At 45.9% G+C, this 20,555-nt stretch overlaps 1 protein-coding gene across 2 annotated transcripts in view; it reads left to right on the forward strand.

The window, feature by feature from the left end:
• The window catches only part of AP1B1 (adaptor related protein complex 1 subunit beta 1), a 320,810-nt gene that overhangs the window by 97,688 nt on the left and 202,567 nt on the right, over positions 1-20,555 (forward strand). For both annotated transcript variants that reach the window (XM_086943235.1, XM_086943236.1), the window contains exon 10: positions 13,058-13,223. In XM_086943235.1, coding sequence (XP_086799361.1) covers positions 13,058-13,223 — 166 coding nt within the window. The remainder of the gene's footprint in view (positions 1-13,057; positions 13,224-20,555) is intronic.

Here is a 20,555-nt window from a genome sequence, read left to right on the forward strand (position 1 = left end):
ACGTTTTGGTTATTCGCATGATTTTTAAAGAAGATTTTCAGATTTCAAAACTCCACACTCAAAAACTTTTTGGAGAAAAAAAGTGTCAATGTAATCCTATGGGAGGAAAACAGGTTAACGGTTCACAGGTAAGTAAACGATTGTGGGAGTTAAGGTTCTGGGGTTGGACTCAGGGGTCCCCCTGGGGGCAGTGGCTGCACTGTTGTTGTACCCTCAGTGGCACTAGGTGCAGAGTGTGGAGGCCCAATGTTATCCAATATGGGATAGGGGGGCCTCTGGTTGGTGGCTGCGAGCAAGCAGGCCACTGGGTTGTGGGAGCAAAACTCCTAGGGTTTAGCTCAGGGCAAGTTGGGAACAAAAGTAGCACCAAAGGTGGACCCTCTGCGGCACTAGGGCGGCAGGGTGCAGGGTGCTGTTTTGAGGTCGGTGTCCTGTTTTTAATGGAGAACATCCAGGACAAAGAATGACTGCAGGCTCCGGGACGAGGACCTTCTGGGAGAGACCACCACTTCGAGGGGTAAGTTGGGATGTCGTGGGTTAGTTAGGCACAGTCGGTTGGGGCACACAAGGCTGTGAGCGTCTGGTGCAGGGGTGCCTTGGGACATCAGGTTTTCTTATCCCATCTGGTCCTGGTAGGTCCTCTAGATTGAGGCTGCAGGCATCTGGTGGTTTGAGGCAGGTCAGGGATCGCCGGATCTCGGGTCAGGATCGCCGGGTGGACCTCCTTGTGGTGTTTTTCCACTTGAGCTCGGGCTGGGTTCAGCGGGTGCAGGGTGGGCTGGATTCGCGGTCTATGACAGGCACTAGAAGCTGCAGTTTGAATAAGTCCGGTGTTCACTGGAGATTTCAGTCTTTGAAGTGAAGGCAGTCAGGTCCTCTGGGGTTTTTGAGGTTGCTGGCTGCAGGACACACCGGGGTTTCGCAGGAGCAGGTTTAAGGGGAGACAGGCCTGTAGTCTCCTCGTGTTAGCCCAGCACGGCTCTTCGGTCCTTCTTCTTATCTTCTTTTCTTGTTGTTGCTGGATCTGCCTTCTTGGTTCAGGGCTGCCCCCTAAATACTGTATTAAAGGGCGTTTTAGGGGTCTTGAGGTCAGTAGCCATTGGCTACTGACCTTAGGGTGACTACACACTTGATGTGCTCACCCCACATGGGGAAGTGAGCACAATCCCTAGTCTTGATTGGGGCGTGCCTGCCATCCGCAAGATGGTGAGCACTGGAGAGTGGGCTTCACCTAGCCTCCCCCACCTGAGGGGTGGAGTTGGCAGAGGTGGACACACCTCCTGGGCTGGCTAGTATTTGTCCTGCCTGTCTTCCTGCCGAAAGGGAGGGGAGACAGGAAGAGATCCTGCTCCTGATAGCAGGAGAGGCTGGGGGTCGCATTACAAAGGCTGCCAAGCCTTTGAAGCTCCCCTGCCACAGATGGATCTTCCTGGCCTGGGGTAGGTGTGAACACCTCCGTCCAGGAAAGGCTTCGTTTCTGGGCTCAGGGAGCATAGGCTTCCACCCTAGGTTCCAGAAACATGTCTAGTGGTGGCAGGCTGGTGTGTACCAGTCAAGGAACCCACCAGAGGCTGTTTTTCAGCGGGCATCTCAAAGATGCCCTCTGTGTGCATTTCTCATTAAATCCCACACTGGAATCGGTGTGGGTTTAATGTGCTAAGTTTGATACCAAACTTTAGTGTAGCCATTAAGGTGCTGTGGAGTTCGTAATGACAAGCTCCCAGCACTGCACTTACAATGACTAAGAATTGACCTAGACACTGTAGGGGTACAGGGCTCATGCACCTGTACCCTCACCACTGGCATAGGGCACCCAGCTAGAGGGTTGACTGATCTATGCCAGGGCAGTGGGTTGTAGGCATGGCACACAGGGATGTGTGCCATGTCGACTACTCATTGGCAGGGACCCAGGGCACACCAAGAAAAAGTGCATCAGTAGTCTGGCAAAAAGTGGGGAGGTTACAGCAACAGAAACCCACTTTCCTACAGTAGTGAGTTCTAGTTAGAACTGTTGACCGAGAAGGTATGGTCATTCTTGGACCAACCCATAGCTGTGTAACTGATATTGGAGGTGTCATGGGTGATGTGACAAAAAAATCAAGAGCCTATGTACTGTTTGCCAGTCACTTGCACAAAATAAATAGACTCACTTGGGGTGGCATATGGCAGGTGGATATATTTCAGAAAAAGGCTTCTCAAACTTTTGAGGTCCTTAATACTTAATATAATCTTCAAGAAACCAAGTGTTTACAATAAATGTAAGTTCACTATTGGGTACGGCAATGGGAGACCATGGCGCTAACATATTCAAAAACGCTTGAAGTAGTTTGGATAGTTGACTCGCACAATATCACACAAGTTTGATGGTTTCATAATTCCATAGGGGTGGGCAAACATTGCTTTCAGTTAGTGGACAAAAATAACTTATGGCACCTCAGCTAGAGGGTGAGCAGAGACAACGTAAGGAGTAACAATTATGCCTTGCACATAGTAGAGACAAAGCAAGATCCTTTACATGTGAACTAACACACTAGTGCGTGAGCACAGAATTGACAGAAGCCAATCTGAACACTTTTGGAGATGGTGTGGAGCGGAGGGAACTATCCCACATTTTTAATGGGCCTGTCCTGTGGTGGAGGCTTCCGTAACTAAATACCTTAGACAATGTGGGAGGTGACTGGCTTGAGAGGAAGGGTTCCCTGAGGTAATTGTGCTGGAGAATCCATTCAATGAAGGGTATCCTTTGCATTCAAAAGTATGTAAAAAGTCTTGCTCATGCCAGTAGTGGCTAAGCCTTTGATCCTGGCATTGTGTTGGAATACTCATTCCCTGTCTATAGAACTTTGGCTTGAGCAAATATGGAACTTGCTTAGAATGGAAAAGCAGTAATATAGTATACAAAGAAATGATAGGGAAGCAAGAGCGTGACAGTTTTAGCCAGTGTATCTAGTACTAGACTTCAGGAAACTGCAACGCTTCAAAAGATGGAGGGTCCTGTACAGCATGTAAAGGAAGCTTTGAAAGTAAAGAGGGCTGAAAGTAAGGTTGGGCAGAAATGGAGATTTCCTTGCTACCTTGATGGAAAGTTTCAATTTCATAGTAGACATGGAGGTCAATGTTATTTATTTGTCTCTTCCCGTCCTTGAACAGTAGCTCTAACAGAAAAACATTTATAGCGCCTAAACTACATTTTCCAGATACTCAAGGGAATCAGATAGCCCATTTAACACCCAATCACCATAACTCATTATATAATCTACCTATAGGCCTAACCACTTCCTCTTTCTTCACTGCAATTCATTCTCCAGACAACTGTTCACAATTGTTCTTATTTTTGATCTGCTCCTGGTAATAATCGTACAAAACATTGTTACACCAGGACCCCCTTTAACAAGGATCCAATATATTCATAAATGTGCCATTGGCTTTAAAAATGTTTTAAAAAATCTGAATCCATCTACTCACTCTTAAAGTACTCCTCTTCCTTATGGTCTGCAAACTGAAAGAACATGAAAGCTGGGAAATTTTGCATGTGTCAGGACCAAAAGTGACAATTATGAAAGTTCAAAGCTTGCTATCCACTAAGGAAGTCACACCCTACACTGGCTAGAAATATAACTGTTTAAAAGAATAATCGGATGTACAGTCCACAGCATTCATTTTGTACTCTAATTGACCTCCTACTTGAAAACTCTTTTGACGCATAGCTCATCTTTCCGTGTGAGCTTCAAAAACTGTCATATCATTATTGGCTTCCTGCAGTGGAAGGTGAGGAGAACACAGAGAATCGTTTCCCTACTGGAAATGCCCAGAGATTGCAGATCCAAACCCGCCGCTTGTACACGTTTTAATACCACCCCCAAATGTGGGAAATTTTGGAAGGCCTGGTAAGAGATTGTACGATTATACAAATATTGTGCTTTGTTCTCCTGTCAATTTTAAACGTGACCTCATCTGAGATGAACATTTTGCTAAACATGTCCTGTGTCCGCACATCTGATACACTCCTACAGAAAACTAGACTCAAAAACAAGGGTAGTTTTTCTGAGAATTCCCTCCTTAACAAGTCTTCATTCCGTAGTCAAATTCAGTACCTTGTTCACATTCCAAACTTGAAAATATCTCTGTGGGGAAAAAATACCTATTTTGTTTACCAGTTTACTGACAATAGGAAGTGGTGGTAAACCACCAATTGTTGAACTCCCTGAGATTGATAATAAGTTGGTGGTCCTTGTCTTTTGTTCTGTACCTGGAACAAATTCTACAGGACATCCCTGACATGAAGGGATGGTACTATGACCCATCAATTGGCATTACCTAAGAAGATGATTGCCCATTGAGCACTTCCTGACAGGTTTTCTGCGGCATCAGGCTACCAGATTCTTTTGCCTCCTCAGCTATAGCTAGGATCTTGGTAAGAGGTTCCAGAATATCCTGGCATTCCAGCCATAATCTATTGATGCCGTTCCTTGGATCCATAACAACTTAGCCAGAAGTTGGCTACAATTCCATACATTTGAGGAGGTCATTTACAGGACGCTTTACTGAAATGTCTACTGCCTCTGACAAACAGTCCTCCAAAGGAAGAATCTCTTCCTACTGGGTGACTTTAAGTGATACATAATGGGTAGCGCCATGTCTTAGCATCAGCATTCACTGTGACTGATATCACTCCTGTATGCTGTGTCCAGCCACTGTGTTAATACCAAGACTCCAGTATATACCCGGTAAATATGTATTCTGATACCACAGGATGTCAAGCTACGAGGCAGCGCAAGGCATGGAATCAGAGGTTCACCAGTAAAAACATAAGGCTGCAGAGTGCTCCAACAAAGCACAGGACCATGTCCTAGCCAAAGGAAAGCGGTTCCAAGGGTACTCATCCTGGCACTATTCTTTTAATACCACACTGCAAGCCAATGTGACTGTGACTTTCTGGCACTTGTATGTCTGGGATACAGGCACTCCGTAAGCCTGCAAGGTAAACAATTTCATAAATGAATCCACCACTAGCACTGCACTACTTCCTGAACTGGTAATGAAAAAATCAATCAACTAAGATGCACGATTGTTAATCTCATAACTACTATAAGACAGTAAAGAAGAGAGTTACGGATATGTTGCTGAGCAGCGTAGAAAGAATTATACAACTAATGTTGATTAAATGTTTATTTATATACTACCTAATTTACTTGAGTTTCTCGGAAATTTAATTTTTGGGTTCTCACTGTCATTGTTCTGTTCAGACTGCTGATCAATAAAGCAAATAGTGAAGTGTATGTTGCTTGTCTCTGGTTCTGGTACAGTATTTGAACATTGTTGAGTAATCAGGGGCAAACACTAAGGAACTTAGGGGTAGACAGTGATGAGGAAGGAGTGGGGGTTTGTTGGCAGATTGGGAACATGGAGGGTTTGGTTGTTGTGGTTAGATATGATAAATATACAGATTTCTTTTCAAGGTGGTGGTAATGTTCATCTTAAATGCTATAAATCTTCAGTAAAAGCCAGCCAAACTTGAATATCTCACCAATTGGTTGTCGGGGTTTTGGTGCCTGTTGATGGACTATGTGCGAAAGAGTCTTTGAATGAGACGTAAGGAGGTGCATAGAGTCTTACTTTTAATACTGTTATCATCTGACTTTCATCATTAATCGCTCCCCTCTTTAAGGTACATTGCACAAGAGCATTACAGTGAGTGAAATATTCATTTCACTCATGTCAACATCATTCCAGTTATTTGTGGCTTAAAGAGTTGGAACGCAAACACTTGAGCGGACTTTTAGATTTGGCATGCCCTACTTAAAATTTCTTTAGGTGATGGTGCATCCTCTTGGCACACATTTTTCTGTTGTGTGCTATTGGCTTTAAAAAAATGTTTATTACAAGGTATGCTTGTTAAGAAAAGGATAGCCATCTTCGCCAGAATTGAGAGTAACCCTAACATCCTCCAACCATGATTACATTGACTGAGGGCCCCTGTTTCTTCCTACACTTAATACTGTCAAGAGCGTGTGTAAGATTAAGATTTTTGATATCCCTGTGATCCTAGTTTTAAAATAGTTGTGGTAAAAAAGTTAAAAAAGGGAATCTTCACTAATATACTAAGATTAACATGGATGTGTCAAGAATATGCCCTGTTGGAGAACCTGTGATAAAATTAAGCAATGTTTTATTTTGCTTCTCTGGAAACCCTTGATTACAAATATTGGGACCACAGCATAGCAAATAACCGAAGCTGGTGGTCTAGGTTACCATTTGCAAAACGTCTAGATTTTGTTGCGGACAATTATTTTGCAAAGATTGATTGCAGATGTTTTTCCTCTGCCTCTGTTCACTAAGGTGGTGCAGAAACAATGAATTTCCTTGGTGGACCTCATCTTTCTGGCGTTATGGGGATAAGTAAGGATTTGGTCGTTGGACCCGAACCCGAACCCCATTTCTGACATCAGTCAAACTAACTGCCTGCTTTCCCTGAAGGTTAAGCTAGCTGCCATAAAACCCAGCATCAATGAGCAATGCAGCTTGGCTCACGAGGCCTCAAGTGTTTACAATATGTATCTCTTCAGAATGCATGAAGATGCTTAAAGACAGTTACAGCACTTTCCACCATAAAATTGCACAGCTGTACGAGGAAATAGTTTGTGTGCAGTGTATCTTCCAGACCTATGACCTTCTTGGTGTTGAAGATGTTATTGCCACAGTTTGCACCCCCTGTCTCAACCTGAAAATAGTTTAATATTGTATGTGTGTTGGCACTTGCAAACAAACTCTTATCTTAGTCGTCAACAGAGGTTAAAATTAAGCACAAAAGGACAATTGCCCTCTTGGGCTCCCATGTCAACCATACTTGACATATTCTTAAGGCTTATGGAACACTATTGTAGCTGAAACACAAATACAACAATGCATGTCTTATTTTTTTGTGTAGATCGTGTTCTGCTGGCATTCCTTTAATGTGCCTGCATGCCTTTGATTTGCTTGGAAGTCTGGTCTGTTCCATGCTTATTCCTTTTGTTTGTCCTTGACTGTGATGTCCTCTTTGTGCCATGCCTGCTTTTAGATGTGATCCATGCACCTGCTGCATCTGCTCCTTACGTCTGACATATTGTTTCAGAATTTTGCTCATGCCTGCATAATGTTCTTCTCTGCATACTGCTTTTTGCAAATTGCTGGCATCTGCTATCGGTCCATTGCCATCCTCTACCCTTGTATTTAGTTTATCCAGTGGTCAATTGAACCGCTTTGGGCCCGGGTAGCTCCCGCAATGGTTCACGGATCTCCTCTGTAGTCAGTTGTGCATTCAACTCCTTCTTCCCCGCCGGCGGGAGGCGCGTCCGCGTTAGTCCCCTTAAGAACGGCGCATAGCAGTTCGCTTGTCAGTCGGGTCAGCTGCTTGAACACTTCCAGTATGTCCGCCCTGGTATATGCCCTGCCCCCCACAGAGTTGCACAAGCAGGTCAGTGGTGGCCAGGAGGCAGCCAGATTCATCCCCCTTGCCTTGAGCCGCTGACAGTGACTGCAAAGCATGTATTTGTCCAATCTTTCCCATATGTCACATATTCTCGTGTGTCGCATCCGCTCGCTGTCGCCAGTTGACGGGTGAGTCTGATCCCCTGCCTGGCCTCCACTAGAGCATCCTCCCCATCCCTCAATTCCCGTTGCAATTGATGGTGAACCCCGCATCTTAATCCCATACCTACGCCTCACAAAACCATTTTCATTGCCTCCCATTTCATGGCTCTGCTGAATGTACCCTCCCAATTGAGGGTCATATAATCGGTTAGTGCCCTGGACAGGGTCTCTCTCGCTCCACCTGATCTTCCAATATGTTGTATGGCATCCTCCACATCCAGGCACCTGGACGGGCTGTTCCATTTTACCACATAGCTTATTGGGGCATGATCCGACAGAAATCGGGCCAAATGGGTCACCTCCACCTCCGGAAAAGTGGGCATCTTTGTAACTAACACCCTGTCCAGTTGCCTATGTGTATTATGCATGGATGAATAACATGTAAAAAGCTTCTTAGTCAGGTGCCTTTCACGCCAAGCATCCCGTAGACCCAATTCCCTCATCACTTCTCGAATCTTTTTAGGCATCTGTGGTTTGTACGACATCTAGGTGGGTGTGTGTCCAGGTCAGGGTCTAGCATGCAGTGGAAATCTCCCAACCACAGTAGTGGCGCATGAAGTTCTGCAGCTGTTAGGTCTCGCATGGATTGAAACAACGCAGGTTTGTCTGTGTTTGAAGCGTATGTATTTAAGATAGTGATATCACGGCCATCTAATGTACCTCACAGAAGCACATATCAGCCTTTCACATTCGCCTCCATAAATGTAAGGGTGAACAGCGTCCCGGGGGCCACCCACACCAGGGTACCCCTAACAGAAAAGGAAGAATGAAACATCTGTCCCCTCCACTTCTTTGCCACCCTTTCAGCCACATGTCATCCATATGTGTTTCCTGCAGATAGGCAATCGAGACATGATGCCTTTTAAGAAAGGAGAGCACCCTATAGCCCTTAATGCATGAACCCAGTTCCATGACATTCCAGCTTAGGGACCGAACCTTTGTTGCTATACCTGTGTAGCATAGAATTCAAACTTCGCCCACACCACTGGCCATTGCTTGCCATCTCAACCCTCTGGACACCCGCTGCACACCCTCAGGACTCACAACAATAAACTAATTCAGAAATAAAACTCCCCATTCCCCACTTGCAGACAATGAACGTGCCACTGCGCAGTTGTTAATGCCCACCATGCTCGTGCCTGGACGTGCGCAGCTTCTCTAGGTGCCCAACAGAGGCTAATGAACTCCTCAGCACAACGAGCATAACTGCCAGGCATGCCTAACAACAAACTAGCAGTTACTTTCCAAAAGATGAAGGCAGTGTATTCTCAATATTGTCTGGATCTCAAGCACAGTCATTCCCGCAGTCATCCCCCCAACCACTCCATTCCGCACCTCTGTATATCCTCCCAACTCACAGCTATGGCAACAATCGCTTCAAGTTTACCACCTTCCAGGCCACCCACATACGCACATCACAATCCCTCATGGAAAGCATTAACAAATTGACCAGCAGTCCAGGTATTTCAGATGGCCCTCTTCTGTCACCATCCATCTCCGGGGCTACATCCATCGAGGTCTGCAGGACAACATCCGCCGTCAGGCCTAGTGTCTGCGCAAGTTCTCCCCTGTCCGGCGTCACTAACACAATTGGTGACCCTGGAGCCCCCGAGCCTACCATCCCCAGTTGCATGGTCCCATCGTCACCCACGGTGACCATTGGCTCCTCCTGCAAAGCCATGTCCCATGTCTCCGTTGGATGGCCTTTTTGCTGCATCCCTTTGTTTGAGCGAGTGCCCCATCTCTGACCACTTTGTTCATGAGGGGGGGGGGGGGGGGGGGGGGAAGGAGTCTCCCCAAATCTCTAGCCATTCACACACCTCCTCTGGGGTCTGAAAGAAGTGGGCCCTGCTTTCTGCCAGAAATTAGTATTTTGCAGGGTAGAGGAGCAGTTTTAAATACCGTAGCAACCGCTTGACCCCCCCAACAAAACATCAGTTCTTGTACCTGTTTGTTGTAGTCCGGATATATAGTGATTTTATTGTTCTCATAGCTGATGTCCTGCCGTTCCCTGTTCCATTAATTGAGCAATTTTGCTATAATGGCCAGTTGCTCTGCACCCGGGGGGGACGGCACTGGGGCCATATGCGCCCTCTACACAACAAACAGTTCAGACAGTCCAGAGGGTGCAAGTCAGAGCATATCCATTTCTCCAGAAATTGCTCTGCCGACCCTTCCTTCTCCATGTGCTTTGGGAATCCCAGGACTCAAATGTTACTGCAACGGAGCGCATCCTGAGCCAGTGCTCCATGGCTTTCGTGGTCGTTGTCATTTGGGCCACATGCTGCTTAAGCATCGCCACCTCACCCTGCAGGTCCACAATGTCACCTTATCCGCAACTTTCCGCAGATCTGCCCTCCATGAGGTTCACATCTATAAATACAGACTCAATTCTATTTTCCAGGGCTTTCCTGGACCATTGAACAGTAGCCAACAGCTCAGCATGGAAGGGCTCTCCATTTTTGTCGACATCTCCTCCTCAACCGCCCAACTGACTCGTTATGTGCAACGGCAGGTGGTGGGGTGTACTGTGTAATTGTATTGACTCCTGTCGATCGTGCTGTTTTATCTTTGCCCATCGCACCAGTCCTGTCAAGTCTTCCTGCTATGAAGCCCCGCAACCGCCCTGCCCAACCAGGTGTCGAACGATATCCGGCCAGGGCCACTCCAGGCACCCCTCTCACCAGCCTCTCACTCTAGGCCTATCCCGGCCTGGGTCCTTCTGCAGCGCAGCAGCGCAGCTGGTGGATGAAGCCAAACCCTACAGCTGGATTCCCTCCCCGACCCAGACAGGCCGTCTAAAATCCGTGCTTGCATTCTCCACGGCCTTCAGGTGTTCATGCCACCTTTGTGGAGTTCCTTTCTGCACTCACACGCCCAAGGATTACACTCTTCCTCAGCAGCTCACTGCTTTCTCGGGGCTGGCCTGCCTTGCCTTTTAGCAGGCAGTCTGATTGCACAAACAGGGCTCCCCCTAAGTAGCTGCCAGCATTGATGTGCCCTAATGCCTGGGAACGCCAAATCCCTCAGGAGATACACATGTGCCAGTGCTCCAGTACTGTTCTCCAGGGCCTCGTGCTGCTTCAATGCAGGTCTCTTGCCCATCCTTCAAAACAGTCAGCATCTAAGTATTCCCCCGGCCAAAGCCTTTTAGGTCGGGTCACAGGATGGTGCAGGGGGCCCCACCACAAGGAGGCATCCCTCCAAGGACCACTAAGGAGGCTTGGTCACCGGGCTGGTGCACAGGCCCTCCCAACAGCACTTGCTCTTTCACTCGATCCCCGCCCGGTACCTGCAAAGTCCCAGCAGTGCACAACTACCCCACTTCTCGGGCGGGGGCCTGCGCTCCTCAGAGCTCCAGGTCGCCACACAATGGCAGCCCGCATCCACGGCAGTCCCCGCTCCAATTCTGGCAAGGCCCGAACCACCCCGCCCAGCTCCACCTGTCCTCCATCATTATGATGTCATTATGAGCCAATTTGTATCCATTTTAGATATTGAAAGATCTCCTTGAAGGCTCTTTGGTTTGTCATTAGGCTGGATCATCACTGTGAGTACCATTAGTATAATTATAGTAGGTGTCACGTTCATTTTGAATTTCAGAGCTTTTTGTTATGTGGTTGGTTTGGTGTTTGGGCTTAGTTTTTGCATGATACCGTGCGGTAGCTATGGGACTGAAGGGAGCACAAATGGTGGATTGGTGATGGTTTATTGCTGGGGCATAAAGGAGGAAATGAAATCTGGAGGGATCAGTGTTATTAGAGTGTTGGCAAGATGTAGGGAGGTTAAGTGAGGATTTTCTTGTCTGGGGTATTTGCCGAATGGTTGTGCTGTGTAGGGGATCGGCCTAGTCATGGGTGGTTGCTTTCTAGTGATTAGATTATATCTGTGTTAAATTGAAAAGCGTGATTTTCCATCTTTGTGTGATGTTAGTACTTTCAGAGTACTAGGAAACTGAGGCCTAGTACTATCTATTACTTAAAGTATCTAGCATTTAGAAGACAGGTTTTGACTCCTCATAAACCTTAAGTTATAATTAATTAATGTCACCACTTGGTTCCTAGATCCATTGCTGGTGAGGTTTAGTGCCTTGACCAGTCCTCTTGTGACTCCAGGAGCTGCAGCAGTGACACCTAAGTATTGTAGATTTCTTTAGGAATCCTAGCCTTGAGGGAGTCCTCAGGGATGTAAATGCTGGTTTAAACTTTGAGAAAGCGGATTGTGTGATTTTCAATATTTAGAATTGTAAGCCCATAAAAATCCTCATTTGGTTGTATCAATGAGTTGTTGTAGTGCACACTTTGATTAAAAATATTTGTTTGGTGAGGTCAAGACATGACCCAGGGTTTTACAGATTTGAGAGATTTGTTTGGAAACAAACAGTGCTGTGTTACATGCTAGAGACCGAGGCAAAGTTATATATGTTATCAGAGAGTCTATTTGGCAATAGTAATTTTCCATGAATTGATGTAATATGTCCCTGCGATCTAAGTGGTGTTAGGTTCAGAGTGTGGGTGGTTAATGGCGTAACATGTAGGTGGCCTATGTTTTAGAAGGTGCAAATTATTACAAGTTTAGTGTGTAACATTCAGACTTTTGAGTCAAGCTCCGTGTTCCTTGAAAAAAAATTTGATCCATGTACCAACATGCATTGTGAGAGCTGCACCACAATTGCTGCACTTATTTGCAGAGGCTTTAAATCTGAAACATGTTTTCCTCTCTGCCTCATACTTTGCCCCTATAATAAGCAGTGCATTTTGATTGCAGTAGCACTGACGTGCCAATACGCAAAACTGTAAGGAATGGATCGAACAAATAGGCAAAAGGAAAGGAGACAGGACGGAGAGATGCAGAAAAGAAGGGAAGGGTTGTCCGGAAACACCGATTCTTTGAGAGGGACATTTCAAATTTCTAAGTACAGAACGTACCATTTTCTTAAATATATATTTTTTCTATCCCCCTAAAGTCATTGTCCTCTGTGCCTGTCCATAGCGAAGCCTTCAAACTTTAAATTTATATAGCTAAATGGAGATTCTGCCTCTGTTTTTCAACTGTTGAAGAAAAGATTCAGACTCACTGACTGAGCACAGAAGAGCAGTCTTTGAAACTGGTTATTTTTCTTGATATACATTGTTTTAAACTCATAATTCTAAATGGCAGTTCACATCTCATCTGAATCGTATCAAAAGAGCTGAAAAGCATGAAAATGTGTTTTCCACAAACTGTGTGTGTGTGTTGGGGCACATTCTGCCCCCCTGATTTGTTCCATGTGAAGGAGAAATCTCATATTGTTATGCCTGGCAGGTTCATATACATCGTGCGTTCTGCTCGACCATCCTACCTGTTCCCTTTGTTAGCTGTTTGTGCTCACTCATGCCTTGCCTATTCCTACACTTTGTTCACCTCTGGTGTACTCCTTTCATAGGTATGAAAGTGTAATCGCTACACTCTGTGAGAACCTGGACTCGTTGGATGAGCCTGAGGCCCGAGCAGCCATGATCTGGATTGTAGGGGAATATGCTGAGCGTATTGACAATGCGGATGAGCTCCTGGAGAGCTTCCTGGAAGGCTTCCATGACGAGAGCACACAGGTGACTTGGATGGGTAAATGGGGCAATGGGCAAGTATAAGCAGAGGACAGAAAAGAGCTGATTCAGTTTTTTTTACCATAGAGAATCACACATGCCTTTCTGCTATCCATGCCAAACGCTTTCACAACTCTAGTGCCTTTTTCTTTTCAAGGTTAAAATATTTTCCAAGCCTGTACACTGGTTGGAGATTTAGTTTCTTGAGTGAGTGAATCTGGTTGCTTATCCATCTTCTTCAATCTTCATCAATTGGAAGACTTCATCTTATTGTTTCCCTATCGTGAGCTGGGGCAAGGGTAAAAGGTTTGGTTTTTGTGTCCTTTTGAATAGTTCATATTTAATAATGGCATTCCTTTTTATTACAGTAGTGCATTAGCCTAATTTAAATGACTGGATAAGATTAAACTTTTAATAACTAGGCAGCGCATAAAACTCATAAGTGTATGATATTTTAGAGCCATTAAATCAAATAAGGAAAGAAAAAACTGTTAATTTCCCATGGACGTTTTACCAATCCACAGTCTCTCTGTGAACCATCATTTTCTTGGTTGATTGCTTCCAGGTCTGGCTGCATTTTCCTACCTTGGCCACCAGACGAGGATACACTCCATACTCTCCCTAGAGCCAACATTTTGTAGATCATCAAAACACTAAAGAGGCCTGCGAACTACTATTGGCAAACGTATCACTAGGAGTCTAACCTCTACCATGGTACTGATCTCCTTCCAGATGGAGGCCAAAGTTTGGGAATCCTTCTCGTCAAATTTACTTTTTTCTTAATGGCTAGTGTAGATCATCGCTATCAATGTGATAACAGGCAGTCCTAAGGATAAAGACTAAGAGGCAGTTCTGGCCTGCCAAACCTGCTTCAGCTGCCTCCCATTGCCTGATAATGTATTCAGCTCAAGCAGGCCATGACGTGCCCCCATTTTTGTCCTCTGTCCGCCATCACCCTCAGAAAGACCATTGCTGTTGCAGTGCCCCAAACTGTACCTTATCGTTGTTATCCCCTGAACCCACAGCTTGTTTTTTCCTCTCTTCCTCCTTTAAGCAGCAGGGTTTGTGCGCATTAAACCGGCTGTAACTAAAACTCTGCCTCTGTCACATCATCTGACATATGGCTCACTGCTGACTGCAACACAGTCCCTGGCTTTAGAGCCACCTCCTGCAAATCTTTGTCACTTACTGTGGGGGGAAGCGGTTGGATGGAACCAAAGACAGCAGTTGTTGGTAGCGTGGGTGGTATTAAGTATGAAGAGTGGTGTCAGTGGGAGGTTGTCGCTGCAGCACACTAAGAAAAATGTACTCTGGCTCTTCTTATTTTTGAAAAGTATGTGGCATATTTAACCATTCTTCGTTACATAGTGACATAGTTTTCTTGAGGGTCATTCATGGGGTCCAGCAAAAGCATCCTATATTTGTCCTCTCCTTATATTGATAGATAGACAAAGCCTCTCATTCCCTTTTTTTTACTGGTAGGATGCAGAAGTATTCCCTTTCCTCACATTTTTCTTCCTCCAAATGTCATCTTCTCATGCATTTCTAAAAGGTACAGACTGATTTTTAAATCTACAATAATATTTTTTTCAATGTGTCCCTCCTCTGTGTCTCTATTGCACAGTGTATCTTAATTTGAAATGTTTAACCTTTCCCTCTTTCTAATGTAACTTGTCTCACTTTTAGTCCTTCCTATTTCCAAAGGTGTTTGGGAACATCCAACTCGTGCCCATAGAGGTTCAGTGCCTCCCTTATCTGGCCCATCTCATTTCTCTCTTTATTCCCCATCCCCTGAGTCCCCTAAATCCCTCCCACCGTTGTTGTTTTTTCCAATGAACCTTCAGCCTTTGCACCATATGCTGCTCCTACCTCCAGTGGAGCACCTCCAAATGCAAAGGTCTGTCTCATGCTGTAGATCTCAATATCTCTCTTGTGCCTTGTTATTTATTGCATTTTGTATAGTGTGCATTGCTTGAAAAGTGTCTGCACTGCATATTTCTGCAGCTGCCTCTTTTTGTAACAATTATGCCACCTTAAATAATGCAATTTCCTCACATTGTAATGTTTTTTCTTTTAAATGTATAATTTTGGTACCTTTATTGCTCTGTACACAGACACTGGTGTTCCCAAACCAGCAGAAACCAAACAGTTAAAAAAGCAGCATGCACACATTCTGCTGCTGGTAGAATTTCCAAATGATGCAACTGGTTGCTACTTATCATTGTCCTCAACTGAATGCTATGGGGTTACAGCACATTCATGAAGATATTTATCTGGCAACAAACAAGGTTCCTGGCGGACAGCCTTGCATCCCTGACCACAATTACCAGTTCTGATAGAGATTTCTAGCCGTATATTCCTTATCTTTTGAATAGTTCCCAAGCGTCATACCAGTTTCGCAAACCTTTCAGCAGTACCTCTGCATGCTCGAAGGTGACGTCTTGCGGCTACTCACTAACACAGTTCCACTCTGGAAATTACATGCCGGGCCGATATAACAGTGACCATGGGATGTCACCCCCTAAAATAGGTTTCAAGCCCTGGATGAACTGTTGCAAATTAATATCTGTGACCGATCCCCATCCTGTGTGCTTGAGGTGCCTGGGGTCTAAACATGACTCCATGTCTCGACTGCGTGTTGATGAACCCCAAGGCTGTCGGGGAATGCGAGTTGAAACTCTATCGCCAAGCATACGAAGACTCCGCAATGAGATCATTCCAAGTCCTGCTCTGCATCTGAGGTTCACCCTCGATCCCATTTCCAGAGTCGACTGCGTTGCTCCAGAGGTCGCTCTTCAACGCGCTCAGAGTCTTCAGTCTCATTCGCCTGAATAGGTGCGGGCGGCACCACCCTTCTTGATCTCACTCCTGATGTCAGCAGACATTTGGAGCCTATTTTGCAGCTGGTTCCTTAAGAACCTGAGTTTCTAGGGCTTTCAGCCACACCGTGTCAGATTGAAGAGTAGTTCTACGCAGCCATGCTCCGTCTCTTTGGATCCCTGTCGACTTTCTCTGGCCCGCCTCCAGGCCCCAAGGAGCCAAGAGGCCTTTCACATGGGATTGCCCTTGGCTCCGGCTGCACCCTCCACATTTACCTTGCCTCTGGCTCTAGTTTAGACTCAGCTGCTAGCGGAACAACCAACTCCAGGCCTGGGCACGTCAACTCCGATGCCGACTGCACAGCCTGAAAAAGCGGCTCTGATTCTTTTCCAACGCCGATCTGACCTCGACCGACTTCACACCCGAATCTGCCCGAGGCTTCACTTCCTCCACTTGAATTACAGCAGGTTAGACAACAAACTCTCCATTCACCTTGCGGGACTAACTCTGATAATGATTGACCCGAGTGAAGCCTTCGTTCAGCCCTACCAAAATGACAGTTGTACCGAACTTGCAAGAGGCTAGTGGCGTCTATACCTCCTTGGAGATGGCTTGTTTTTCTACTCCTGGACTAACCTCAGAGGAGTCTACTTCCTACTTAATGGTACTGCTTAGGGCAGCTGAAGTTCTTGACATCCAACTCCCCACTTTGGAGGTTAAAACCAATATCTTCACAGGAGTTCTCCAACCAGGGCAAACCTCTTCTGACTCCCTTCTCCCCTTTAAGTAGGCACTCATGGATACATTGTTGGTCTCTTTAACCAACCCATGTTAATAGACAAGTTGCCAGGCGTCTTCGTCTTGTCTCTGGCAACCTAGCCTTTCTTTTACAGCACCCCTTGCAAGAAAGAATATTAGTGCAGACTTCCACTAGTTGTTCTAATCCCAACACATTTCCTACCACTCCCCCATTAGGGAATTTAAGCAAGTAGAAACATTTGGCTAAAGTATCTTTTCATCCACCTGCTTGACCCTTTAATCTGTTAACATCTGCTGTTTGTTGGGCCATTAGTTGCACGCCCTTTGGGATTCATTGGCACAAGTCCTCCCTTGTGTGCTCGAAGAACTTGGCCTTTTCTCTGTCAGGCGATTCAAGAAGGCCATGATGCTGCCAAGTTAATGATTCGCTGTGGCTTGGACACCACCAATTTAATTTGTCGGGCCATAGGTACAAGTGTTGCCACTCTCAGCCATGCATGGCTGTGATCGACTGGGTTCTCCGCCAGTGGCAATCCTGCTGAGTCTTTGTTGTTTCAAAAAATTGAGCCACGGTTTGAAACCTTTTTGGATGAAATTGACCCACCATTTACTAGTTCTTTGTATATCGAATTCAGGTTGGACACTCTGCCACTTACATCCTTTACCAGCAAATGGAGATCCTACCCAAGGGGGTAGTGCTGTCTGCTCGGTATGTGGTACAGCACAGCAGATGGACGCCCACTTACTCTTTTTTTGCCCTGCATACACCAAACAGCAAAGACGCTGGATTGTCCCCTTGTGCAGGCGCCTTGGAATTAGGCTCCTCAAACAAGCATTGCGCATTTGCAGGTCAGATACCGGGTCTTGTGTGGTTTTCTCAAAAGCAACATTTTTTAAATCAGTCTGGCCTACTTGCACTAGGATAATTATGTAAACGCCAGAACCCAACCATTAAGCATATAAGTTGACTGTAATCATGAAACCTTATCTATAGCTGCACACCACCATTCAATGAACCACTAAGCATAATCACCCAAGAATAGACTCACTTTTCACAAAATATTGATTTTATACAGCATCACCACCAAATTTATTTTTTGGAGTGTGAAAGCTTTTTTTTATTCAGCTTTTATTTAAACTTAAAAACCAAATATTTTTTATTATTGCATTGTCCCTTTGGGAAACTTCAGCTTTGAGTTTGCATTGTCCCTTTGGGGAACTTCAGCTTTGAGTTTATTTAATTGTTTGTAACCCAATGTGTCTTTTTAGGTCTCGGGCCTACCGTCCCACTGCGTCAGCAGTGGGCGTGGCCCAGAGTCCTATTCTCATGGCTTCGAAAAACGTACCTATGAATTCCAGGCTGCTCGTGCTTTTTTTATGGTATGTGCAATGCTATTGGTCTTCGCGTGCGTGTGCTTTAGAAACAGAACACGCAATAGGCCATAGGCGGGCGAGTAGCTCCGCCTATGCCCCATTGGTGTCTGTTACGCGCACCAGAAGGCCATATATCTTCAATTATTTCAGCGTCACGGCGGAGATAATTGAAGACATATGCTGGGCGCTTGTGCACCACTCTCGAGTTTCTTTCGTTTTTAGGTCTCGGGCCTACTGTCCCACTGCGTTTTTTAAATCCATTTCATGGAGCTCTCCCCTGTCAGCGCGTCTTCTCTGTGAACACGCTTTCGCCATTGCCATGAAAGCGTACAATAAGTAATAAATCAATACAATGCCACATTTTCAGTATTAAAAACGCTTCTTTTCTTAATCTTTGTTGTTAGTGCGGAACCACAGCTCTCTTCCACCCCGCCAGTGCCTTCTTTTTTTAAAACATTTAGCTAGGGACGAAATGGGAGGCCACAGTGAATGGGTCAAAATGATAGAGGAGTGGAAGTGAGAAAAAAAAACAGATGGCTCATGCGGTTTTCAAGAGGTGCATACAAGGGTCCCTTCTATATGTGTATTGTGTATCGTTTATTTCCATTTTAGTTTGCAGTTTAAAACTGTATTAAGTAGAGATTTCGAGTATAAGCGCATTTCATATCGACAATCATCGTTCATCGGACAGTCCCAACCAGCATTACACAACGACAATCATAGGTCATGAGACACCTACCACGATTACACTTTTTAAGCATCAGATAATTAGAAGCATTAAACGTCGTAAGCAGGTTACATATAGTGTTTTATTTTGTATTAAACATTAACTTGTAATGTAAGTTATTACGGTTTAGGGAGTTATTGTGGAGAACATCTTGCTAATTTCTTAATAGTTGTGGTGTTAGTGGGAAAACAAAGCTTTCAATCTCCTCACCCGCCTTCTTTGAAACATGTAGCAATCGGGTTTATGTGAGGCCAGAGGAAAGGGTAGGAATGTGACACAACTGTAACAAGTGTGCTATATGAAGTAATACGGACATGAATTCTGTCCGTGCGCATGAGAGTGACAGTGAGTGCAGAGTGAGTGCGAGAGCGACAGTGAGTGCAGAGTGAGTGCGAGAGTGCAGTGTGACAGTGAGTGCGAGAGTGAGTGCGAGAGTGCAGAGTGACAGTGGGTGCAGAGTGACAGTGGGTGCAGAGTGACAGTGGGTGCAGAGTGACAGTGGGTGCAGAGTGTCAGTGGGTGCAGAGTGACAGTGGGTGCAGAGTGACAGTGGGTGCAGAGTGACAGTGGGTGCAGAGTGACAGTGAGTGCAGAGTGAGTGCCATACTGTGACTTCTGAGTGAGTCCGAGAGTGACTGTAATTGCAAAGTGAGTGCAAGAGTGATTGTGATTGTGAGTGCAGTGAGTGTGGAGTGAGTGCGAGAGTGACTGAGTGCATGTTTCTTGCGACACAGAGGTGCGCTGGGCTGGGGCAGTGTCAGTCTGGTCGCAGAGCATGGTTCTTGTGACACAGAGGGGCGCTGGGCTGGGGCAGGGTCAGTCTGCTTCTAGGACCTGTTAAACTAGGAAGAGTCACCACCGACTTAGAAAGCTCTCGGCAGCATGAAAGCGTATAATAAGTAATAAATACAATGCCACATTTTCGGTATTAAAATCGCTTCTTTTCTTAATCTTTGTTGTTAGTGCGGAACCACAGCTCTCTCCTACCCCGCCTCTGCCTTCTTTCTTTAAAACATTAAGCTAGGGACGAAATAGGAGGCCACAATGAAAGGGTCAAAAGGTTGGGGGACTGGAAGTGAGAAAAAAAACAGATGGCTCATGCTGTTTTCAAGAGGTGCATACAAGGGTCCCTTCTATATGTGAATTGTGTATCTTTTTATTTCCATTTTAGTTTGCAGTTTAAAACTATATTAAGTAGAGATTTGGAGTATAAGCGCATTTCATATCCACAGACGGGCACTGGGCTGGGGCAGGGGCAGTGTCAGTGTGCTCCCAGGGCATGGTTCTTGCGACACAGAGGGGTGCTGGGCTGGGGCAGAGTCAGTCTGCTCCCAGGGCATGGTTCTTGCGACACAGAGGGGTGCTGGGCTGGGGCAGGGTCAGTGTGCTTCTAGGGCATGGTACAGAGGGGCGTGGGCTGGGGCAGTGTCAGTGTGCTCCCAGTGTATGGTTCTGGCGTCACAGAGGGACGCTGGGCTGGGGCAGAGTCAATGTGCTCCCGGGGTGTGCTTCAAGGTCATGGTACAGAGGGACGCTGGGCTGGGGCAGTTCCACTCTGTGGTAGGCCCTAAGCGGGTTGCATGTTTAACCATCCCGGATGACTGAAGGGAGAGCATGTCGGAGCCGGATAGTTTGCGAAGCCCATCTCAGGCCCAGCG

The sequence above is a fragment of the Lissotriton vulgaris genome, chromosome 11, assembly GCF_964263255.1.
Source record: "Lissotriton vulgaris chromosome 11, aLisVul1.2, whole genome shotgun sequence".
In the NCBI taxonomy this organism is placed as follows: Eukaryota; Metazoa; Chordata; class Amphibia; order Caudata; family Salamandridae; genus Lissotriton; species Lissotriton vulgaris.